The following is a 10,780-nucleotide window of genomic DNA, read 5'->3' as shown; positions in this document are numbered from 1 at the left end:
CCTTGGTGGGTTTCCACGCAGCCTTATCCACCTTGGGCCCCAAAACTTTGTCATTCTTGTAGTCGGCGATCTGTTCTTTCTTCCCGTGACGGGTGATGCTTAACTCCATATCATGGGCGCGGGTGGCTAACTCCTCAAATGTTCGTGGTTTGATGCCTTGAAGGATGTAGTGTAGTCCCCACTGCATGCCTTGAACGCACATCTCGATGGCGGAGGTTTCAGAAAGCCGATCTTTGCAATCCAGGCTTAATGAACGCCATCTATTTATGTAGTTGATGACAGGTTCATCTCTCCACTGTTTCGTACTGGTCAGCTCTAGCATGCTTACAGTACGACGAGTGCTGTAGAAACGGTTGAGGAATTCCCTTTCTAGCTGGTCCCAACTGTTGATAGACTCGGGTTCGAGGTCGGTGTACCAGTCAAAAGCGTTACTTTTCAGCGAACGCACGAACTGTTTGACGAGGTAGTCCCCCTCTGTCCCAGCATTGTTGCAAGTTTCAATGAAATGGGCGACATGTTGCCTTTTCCATCGAACTGCATGAATTTTGGGGGCTGATAACCCCTTGGCATCTTCAAAGCATCAATCCTCTTGGAGTAAGGCTTTGAGTACAGTACGGAGTCGTGCGAGCTTCCTTCGTACTGTGTCTTGATAGTGCTTGCAATCATCTCCTGTAGCTGCTGGATAGAGAGAGATCCCATGGATGTCATTGCTTGGTCTGGCTTCGGCTTCTCTTCAGCTTTCTCCACTGGTGGCTCCTCTTCTTCGTCACCTTCTTTCTTTAATAGGCCAATATTTGGGTCGACTTTTACGTCGGGCAGTGCATCTAGTTGGTTGACAAGTGCGGCAATCTGCAAGTCCTTCTCTTCCACAGTCTGTGTGAGCTTTGCGATTGCTTCATTCATCTGAGCTAGCTGTTCTTCAACAGAGGTGACGCCGATGGTCATGACTTGTGCAACCAATAGGCATGACTTTCCTTCAGACATCCAGGGTGCTGATGAAGAAACCCATTGGCCATTTTGGGATGTCATCTTATGCGCCTTAGCAGCATGCTTTGGTGCCCCCAGCAAGGTTAGGTTGATGATAGACTCGCGCCTTTGATGTTCCCTTTGCTCGCTTAGCGGTACCAATTTTGAAGCGGCATGTTGATGAGTGGTTGTGGTGCCAATGGATGCTCCATTCGTGGCGGAAGTGCTTATGCTTCTTCCCTTGGTGGTTGCAAGAACGGCTTGTCCCTTGCTTGATGCCATTGATTTTGGAGGTGTGCTTTGGTTGTTGTCAACTCCGTAACCATGCTCCTTCAACTTCTTTTGAGTTTTGGTGAGGTCGCGATCTTTGTCGTTGACGGTGTTTGAAACCTTCTTTCCAAGATTTGAAGAGGAAGCAAAGTCATGCCTAGCCTTTGACATGAGTTCGTAGGCATTTGGGTTGAAGCCTTCTTCGGTCCTCTTAGTTGGAAGAGAGCTTGGTTTCACTATGACACCATGTTGCGCCTCCAGACGGTTGATGAGTCCGGCGGTTTGCAAGTTTTTTTCCTCTGCAGTCTTTATCAGCCTTGCAATTGTTTCCTTCATCTGAACCAGCTGTTTTTCAATGGAGGTAGTGCCGATAGTCGTGACTTGTTCTTTGTTTGAAGCCATGGACTGTGCTTGAATATCTTTAACGGAGACAGAGATGAGAGGTAGAGATAGTCCCACTGGGCGTGCCAAATTTGTGAACACGAAAAATTCCTGAAACAAGAGACAAGAATAACGCGTACAAAATATATTTTTTGTTTGTATTGATTTTGGGGTTACAATCTCTTTGTAATTTGATCCTCTGATTCTATCTTCGTAGGGTGTAGGTTTGTGGATGAGCTGTTGATCCAAAGGGTCGTCGGGGCTTGATCTAGGGATGAACAGTTGATGAACGGATCTTCGAGGGCTTTTGAGCTTGATCTTGAAGACTGGGTGTATGGATTTCTTCAAGGGGGCCGTCGGGGCTTGACCTTGAGGGTTGATGGATGAGCGGATCTTCAAGGGCTTTTGGGCCTAATCTTGAAGACTGGGTGTATGGATTTCTTCAAGAGGCCGTCGGGGCTTGATCTTGAGGGTTGATGGATGAGCGGGTCTTCAAGGGCTTTTGGGCCTAATCTTGAAGACTGATTGGATGTGTGGATTTGTTGAGGTTGTTGATCCAAAGGGCCGTTGGGGCTTGATCTTAGGATGAACGGATGATGAACGATGAACACTTTCCTCAAGGGCCGTCGGGGCTTGATCTTGAGTTGGTGGAAGTTCTTCAAGGGCCGTTGGGGCTTGATCTTGAAGGAGGATTTGACGAAGAACGAAGAATGTTTTCTTGATCCTTCGGGATTTGCTTGAGAGCTTTAGAGTTTCAAGGCTTCAAGGTTTTGGTGTGATGTAAATTCCCTTCTTTCTTTCTTCTTCCCTCCTTTCTTTCTTCCTCTCTTTCTTCCTTTCTTTCTTCCTTTCTTTCTTTCTCTTCTTCTTCCTTTCTCTCCCTCTTTTTTTGTTTTGAAATGAATGCCTTGGCCTCCTATTTATAGAATTCCAAAACTTGATTTTTTGGATTTAAATAATCAGATGAAATAAATCATTTCTGCCAGATATTGACACGTGTCCTATTTGATGACCTTTCCAATTTATTTCGATTTTTCGTTGAGTCACACGCTACATGTAAAATTTATGTGACACGTGAGCGTTGAAATTTTAATTATTGGTTAACATTCATTTCACCGAAATTTCGATGTCTACAAAAACATAAACAAAGGTAACAAGAGATTCAAAGTTTGAGGCCCTATCAGTCACAAGACAATGAATAAAATGAGAAGATCTTGAAATCACATTAATAACAACTTTGGAAGAATTCCAAAACATAATTAAACTCCAACCTTGCCAGTGGGTTCACAGCTAACAAGCTGATTAAAATAACTATCATAGAAGTTCTCTTAGACCTTATCCACATTCATTTTAGTCTCCATTAAACAAAAAAGGTCCATTCTAAAACTAGTACACAACAAATTAAAATTACTTTTAAAATCCGGCTTCCCTGGGCTCCTACATTTCTAAGTCATACACTTCATCAGTTGATTTCTTCAAGCTGGCTCTTGTAACTTGCCTCTATTTTTGCAAACTCCTTGCGGATTCTCTTCCTTGGACTTATCCGACCTACAGTTAGTCTAGTTAGAGCCTAAGTGGCCTCCACAGCCATGCTAACCACCATAGCATCTCTGACACTTCTACTACTTTCCCCCAAAACCTTACTATCCCCTTGCACAATAACATCCTAAACACAAACACAACAATCAACCACTAGCAAACTAGAAACATCATTAAGGTAAAACACATGCCTATAAGTTTAACATAAGACAAGAACTTCCATAAATGAATTTCAATCAAATTAAACCAAAGGTTTTTAACATAAGTTTAACAGATACTTTTAATAATTATCCTACTAGTTAAACAATCAGCTTTAATTACCTTACCTCAAAGTAGATATTTAATTCTTATAATTACCTCATTTAGCTAGTCCATGCTCTTGTCAGTTTTCCTCCAATCCTGCATAAGATCCGCATGAACCACCCATTTGTACTTAGGACCCTTGCTACTTTCTTTGGGAGCAGTGTCTTCCTAAATCTTCTTAGAAGCCCGTTGCTTATTAGCCATTCAGCGTCATTTTAGGATCACCATTGTCCACCCCTCTTCATCAGGACCTTCACCTTTATTTTTTTGAACTCGATCATCTGTTGCATCCAAATTCACCTTTTTCTGTGCCACAGCCATAGGGAAACAAAGTAGCACATCGCTTTATAGAGTGTCCTTAATGTCCTTTTTCACTTTAATATCCTCCGGGATTGGGCTCATCATCGAACACCCTCTCAATCATAAAACATCCATCATCAATCTCCTCATCAAGACAAGAGTGATTGCCACCCTTCCGCCTACCTCAATAGAAACATACTTAAAAGATTTTTTCATAACTCACCAAAATTGGGTTTTCATCATCCTCATTTACAACGAGGACCTTTTTAGCGGAAACCGTAAGTCCACTTCAACTAAAACCTTGACAAATAAACCATTAAGATTAAGAGTTACCTTATCCACCCTTCAAATGTCCCCTAAGGTTTGTGCAATGATCTTGATAATCTTGTCCTCTTTGTACTGCACATGGAGTCTTGGCAGCCTAGCCTAGATAACAAGCTTGCTAATAGCACCCATGTCACTAAAATGAGTCGGCCATCTCTCCAAATGGAACACTTGTCCTCAAATATACCAAGGTCTATTATTGAATACGAAGTCAAAGTTATCCGCATATAAGAATTCCAGTGTGAACCATCCATTCTCATAGTGATCAAGATAAAAATTATTCTTTACACTATTCTTCCAAAGAAACCCCAGCTTCCAAGATTTTATGAGCTCTACATTGAGGTCAGGTCAAAGAGTTGTGCTAACCCTGGTAACCCCACGCTCCATGGTAAAAGTTCCAAAGGATTTCTCCACCACCACATGTTCTTCCCTAAGTTAGGGAAGGGAAAAATGGTTCGCCCACCTTGGCACGTAATGGTCAGAACAAATCCTAGGTCTCTTAGGGTTAGAAGAAGAAGATGCAAAGAACTTAGAGTTGGCCATAGAAGCGGGATTAAGCAACCAAAGTGAGAGAATAGGAAGAGCAGAAAATGTGCTCATCCTCCATGCCCAACCCTCACTTAAATACCAAACACTTGGGGGAATCCAACCATTAAAGAAAATGATGCACTCCCAACGCAACGTAAGGCACTCCCCTTCATGACATAAGAGTAGCCTTATGAAGAAAAAACTCAGTAGATAATTGGTTGTAATAGTTGGCACAAACCAAGTTAACAAGTAAGAATGGCATAATCCAGACCTCATTAAACAAGTAGCATAAACCAAAGCCATACAAAAGCTCAAACGACGCAAAGACAAAACCAAAAACAAGATTAAAGGTGCAAAGACCAAGCAACAAGCATGGCAAAAGCAATAATTATCACAACATAAAACCCTACTCACACAATGCAAAGTAGAGAACCAGCTAATCATAAAAGGTCAGAATACCAAGCGTCTAAAAACTCAAATGAAGATCCTCTAAGCCTACAAGACCTACACTCGCAGACTCTAATTACCCAAAACCCTAGCCCTAATAATTTAAGACCCTTCCACATCAATCCAGTCTAATCCTAGCCAAGGAAGAGCCACGCAAGAAACCAAGGCTTAATGCAGCAAAGGCACAAACTCCCAACCATAACCCTAGAACTCCAATTAACAACCAAAATTTTCCTCAGTAGGCAATTTACCCAATTATCAATTCGAATTATCTTCTCCAAAATACCTTTAACACCTTTTCCAATTAGCACAACTGATAAGATTAACATTAGCACGATTAATTTTAATACGAATTTACAACAAAATACCTCCCATGGCTACGAGATCTCATCATAGCCCCACAGAGGAAGCTGGCGGCCCCCTTTTCCCCAACTAAACCCTAGAGAACCCTTTTTTTTTTTTTTTTTTTTTAATTTTTTAATTTTTTACAAAGCATCATATTTAGATGGGCCCTTAGCCAACTTTGGTTTAAAGTTCGTTGACAAAAAAAGAAAAAGAAACATAAAATCTTGGTTTAAAATTCAAACCAAAAAAGAAAATCTTTTGTGTAAGTATTAGTTTTATTTTATTATTATTTTTAATTAAAAATCTTTGTATAAGTTGAGTTGCCTAGATTTGTGTCCCTCTCAGAAGTTGAAAATGAAAAGAAAAATCAATTTGGATCAAATTCATGATATTCAATTTGAAATTCTTAAAGGATTTGCCTATTTTTAATATATATATATATATGTACTTTTTTTTTTTTTCAAAAACTACTACAAAGCCAAAATGATCATGAAATTGTCATAACTCCTCATTTTGATCCCTAAGATTGTCCACCATCAATAATTTTTTGTCATTTTGTGAAAAATCTTTGTTAAATTAAAGAAACCACCATTTCAAGTGGAGGAGTTGACAAAAATTGCTCTCTTTTAACGGAGATTTCTCACAGAAAGACAAAAATGATTGATGGTAGATGATTTCAGGGACCATTTTTTTCGATTTCAAATCTCAACAACCAAAGTAAAAAGTTTAACCAATGGGAAATTTTATTTCAACCCATGTAACCTCTTTCTACACCCAACTTAAATTTAAAATTTTAATTGTCTATTTTACCCTATTGCATAATTACTATTAAGTACAAAATGAAATAATAGAACTCAAATTTATCAATAAACCCATTAAACCCTACCATCACTTATTGTTTATTCTACGTTCATTCTGGCTAAAACCATAGTAGGTCTTGTAGGGAAAAACAAGTTTTTTTAGTGATGAATGATGATTTTAAAGTTTTGAATCCTTTAGCTGAGGTATGACTCAATTTATGAATATTTTGTTCGTTTAATTTCAATTTTTTTTAAATTTTAGAAGATGAGTATTTGGGTTTCATTTTTTTCATCATTCCCAAATTGTCTGTTAAACTTTCAACAATTAGAAAATTCTAAGGAAAAACTTCTTAACAATTGTTCTTAGATTATAAACTTCCTCGCTTGTTGATAAATATAAGGGGATGAATTGTTTGATTTATTGCTTATGCACATCAGTAGAAAGAAAAAAGGCAAATGTTTGGGTATGGTAGTAGAAAGAAAAAAAAAGAAAAGAAGAAGAAAGTAGTCATGGAAATGCTAGTGGGAAGACGGGGTGGGGGTAAGGATGCCTCTTTAGATAAAATAAAATAAAAAATAAAATAAATAAATAATTCAATTATAGATGTTATTTTATAAAGGGAATGAGTGTAAAGATAACTTAACATTTTGAATTGGATTTGAGAGGGTAGTTTAAGTAATAAATTTGGGTTTAAAGAGAGATTTATTCTTTAATAAAAAAACAAAATGGGTGAAGAGAGTAAGTTGGGTGTGAAAAGAGGTTACATGGGTTCAAATAAAATTTTCCTTAACTAATTTCAAAGATTATTTTGGATAAAAAACCTTTTACAACCTTGCAGTATTTTTGAAGGGATATGGTGGACAAATGGAATACAATAAAAAATTTAAATCACTCGTACTTTATTTTATTTTATTGTTTTTGTAATTTGAAAAGGTTTTCTTTGGAAGTGATTTACCACATGCAAGGTCAAGGATTGACAAATTGAAAATTATACAGGATATGCTTTCATCATTTAATTCATTTTTTCATTTGAAAACTGTCAGTCGCTAGCCTAATTGCAGATTAGTTATAACTAATGGTGTGTCTGGCAATTCCAGGACTTTCATATGGATTTCACTTTCGCTCTTTTTCTTATATATATGGTGCGTCTGGTATAGTGTAGAAGATGTGTCTGCCCTGTTATGGTGTTAGGCATTTACCTACCATGTAGACTTGAAAATGTTTAACAAACTTCCACCACAATTAAGCTCAAATGACATTCAATGTTGACCTTCTTTGTTTGATTTGAATTTGATTTCTTAGTCAGCTTTACTTAGAATGGGATAATTATGAATATGAGAGAGATGAAATGGGTATTGGCTCAATTAGTCCTTTTCTTTGTAGTCAAAATTCATGATTTCCGGGGTGTTAGATAACATAATTTGATATTATAAAACCTACATAGTTCTTGATTTGTATGTGCTAGTAAACGCATAAAAGTAAACAATTGGAATTAGTTTGTACTTCTTGATTCATGCACACTCATGTTTATTTTTTTATCAAATAAAAAAAACAAAAGATAAAAAATAAACAAGAATGTATAAAAAAGAAAAAAAAAGTGCAGAATGTTGTAAACATTCCTAGTTTAAGTGTGATTGTGTAAATCCTAGATTAGATTTGATTCTAGTTATCCTTTCCTATTACAACTTGTATTACTTGGGGAAGAAGGAATATCTTCTCTCCTTTTACTACTATAAATAAAGGCATCATGTAGGATGGATAACAACACACATTCCTCTACAATTCTACAAACACATATCTCTCAATCTCTCTCCCTCTACCGCCGGCCCCCTTTAACCTTGTCAGATAAAATAGGCTACAACACGTTATCAACACGCTCCTACCACTGCGCTTAGGAATCTGATGTTGAAGAATTTTTCTGCATCAAACCAGTCCATCCATATCATCACACAATCAGGTTCTTTCAAAACAATGATTTTTACCTCGATATTTTTGCAGCCCTGATAGCATGAATGTCACATCCCGGCTTGGGCCCCCACCACATCTCGAGCTCAACTCCGCCGCAGCACGATATTGTCCACTTTGGGCCCCGACCACGCCCTCACGGGATGACGTAGCTAGCACGCCTTGATTTAGGTCGGGGTGTGTCAATGACCATTCACCATAATGCATGACCCAACTTTACGTTTTTCAAATTTTAGATTCTACATAAATTGTGTATGCATTATACTCATAATTATTGAATTATGTGAATTTGATATTTGCCATGAATTGCATTAAATATATGTATATGCATTAAAATTATTGAATGGCATATTCATCAAATTGAATTATATATGAATTGAATTGAATTGAATTGTTTTTTTTTTTTTTTTTTTTTTTAATTTTATTTTTGTGATTAGGAACCTAGGGTTCTTTGAACCCCTGACATCACCTAGGCCTACAACCTGAGGACTGATGTTGCGCCAAGCCAAGAACCACAGAGCCAGAAGCTTTGAGCTTCATAACCTAGAAAACCTGACACCATTGATGGTGTCTCTGTCTATGATCACCACAGGTATGGCCTGCAGCCATCACCCTGACCTTTTTGGTTATCAACATCGACGACTCGAGGTCGTCCCCAATGAAATTAGGATTAAGATTCGAATAAATCTCATAGGAATTTTTTTCAAAAATCTGATTTAAATTTTCTAGGGTTTGGTTGTTATAACGTTGAGATTACATCATCTTCGTTCACCACCACGGTCGTCAATGACTACCATGACTCAACTCGAGTCCTAACAAACCCCAAATTGCTGTTATAAGCGACAGGTCTGGCGTTCTTCTCTGGCGCACCCAACACACAATGGGGTGTTTGGTTCCATAACCTGAGCCTTTCTTAAGCTTGGCCCATTCTTAGTGATAGCTCCAGCTCGTTGGGCTTTGGAGTTTCCCTCAACCTAACTATTTTCCCTGGCCTGCTAAGAAAAAAAAGAAATTTTTTTTTTTTTAAGGCCCGCCTAATGCGGCCTATTTTGTTTTCCTCTCCCCGTGGGCTTGCAGTCCTACCCCGAGACCAAACCCAGCCCACCCTAGGGCCCAGGATCCACGGCACCATTTTTTTTAAGCCAGCCGTGGTTTTTGGCCTATATTTTTGGGCCCCAAGTTTTATTTGCCTAATTATTTTAGTCCCAATGGGTGTTATATTTTTTCACCCACACTTTAATTTGGCCTAAAGTCCAAATAATTAATTCAATTATAATTATAGACCTAAAAGTTCTATTTTTTGCATATTCTTGTTGCATATTTATGTATATGTATTTGTGTTTGCCTGCATGAATTTATGAACCTGAAGTTCATAATTATTTTGAAAGTTGAAGTTTCTTATAAACATGCCTTATTTGAAAACCTGAAGTTTTCATTTAAAAACATCACCCATGAAAACCCGAAGTTTTTTCATGCAAAATTAAACCAATACATGTCTTTTAGAACATGTATATTCTACTCTTATGTGAATAGATTGCTTTTTTCTCCATTACACTAACCACATCTTGTCCATCTATTTTGTGATAGGAACATGTCGAACTTGAACAAACTCGACTTCACCGCTTTAGAGGTCTCTAGAAGAAACTACCTCAAGTGGGTCCAAGGTATGAAGCTCCACCTCACTGCAAAGAACTTGCATCCCGCTATTAAAGAAGAGATAGACAACCCTATTGGCGAAGTTGAAAAAGCCACCGTTATGATCTTCATCCGAAGACATATCCATGATGCTCTGCAAACTGAATATCTTGCTGAGGAGGATCCACGTGCACTATGGGTTGCTTTGGCTGATTGTTTTGATCACCAAAATGACATATTCTTGCCTGATGCAAGACATGACTGGCAACATTTGCGCTTCTACGACTTTAAGTCTGTGAATGAATATAATTCTGAAGTTTGTCGAATCCGATCATTTCTTAAGTTTTGTAACAAAACTTTAACTAAAGAGGATCTCCTGGAGAAGACTTATTCGACTTTCTCTGCTTCTAATATTGTCATGCAGTAATAATATACAGCTCAGAAGTTCACTAAGTTCTTGGATTTGATCTCTATTTTACTTCTTGCTGAAAAGCAGAACTAGCTGTTGATGAAGAATCATCAAGCTTGACCTACTAGGGCTACTGTTGTGCCTGAAACATATTATGAAACAAACCAATGCCCAAAACGCCAAAAAGGCATGGTAGGGGTGGCCAGAAGCCATCCCACCAAGGCTAGCAGAGTCAATGCCCATCCAAGGGAAGAAACAAAGCCCAAAAGCGCTCAAACCTCACTCCCAAGGCCTCGAACTTCAAGAATAAAGGCAAAGCACTTGAAACCATGGATCAGACATATGCTATCGTTATGGTTCAAAGGACCATTGGTCCCATGTTTGCCGAGCTCCCAAGAAGGTTTGTAGATGAATATCGTTCTCGTCGTAAGAAGTTTGAATCAAACTTCGTGCAAGTGGATGAACCGAAGACTAGAAAGATGGAGGTTTCTGACTTTCAGGAAGATACCACAACTATGGAAGAATATAATCTTAGACATAAACAATTTTAATTAGTTAAAATTGCAC

At 38.3% G+C, this 10,780-nt stretch overlaps 1 protein-coding gene and 1 long non-coding RNA gene across 2 annotated transcripts; one reads left to right on the top strand and one right to left on the bottom strand.

Moving 5' to 3' along the window:
- Window positions 1-2,821: 2,821 nt before the first annotated feature.
- LOC148695876 (uncharacterized) lies at window positions 2,822-4,210 on the bottom strand. Its single transcript, XR_015964917.1, has 2 exons — window positions 3,514-4,210; window positions 2,822-3,283 (listed from the first exon to the last, which is right to left on the bottom strand). It is a non-coding gene; the product is annotated as an uncharacterized LOC148695876 (long non-coding RNA).
- Window positions 4,211-8,050: 3,840 nt separating this feature from the next.
- On the top strand, window positions 8,051-10,231 carry LOC137734363 (uncharacterized). The gene has a single exon (XM_068473641.2). It carries the CDS (start codon window positions 9,761-9,763, stop codon window positions 10,229-10,231), a length of 471 nt encoding a protein of 156 aa, XP_068329742.1. The 5' UTR covers window positions 8,051-9,760.
- Window positions 10,232-10,780: the final 549 nt, after the last annotated feature.

Source organism: Pyrus communis, chromosome 7, assembly GCF_041283825.1.
Source record: "Pyrus communis isolate YQ-2024b chromosome 7, ASM4128382v1, whole genome shotgun sequence".
NCBI classification, from domain to species: Eukaryota; Viridiplantae; Streptophyta; class Magnoliopsida; order Rosales; family Rosaceae; genus Pyrus; species Pyrus communis.
This window is presented reverse-complemented; position numbering and strand designations above follow the sequence as displayed.

Bases quoted from the DNA above. Each gene is read 5' to 3' on its own strand.
- LOC137734363 (XM_068473641.2), top strand. From the start codon at position 9,761: ATGTCGAACTTGAACAAACTCGACTTCACCGCTTTAGAGGTCTCTAGA.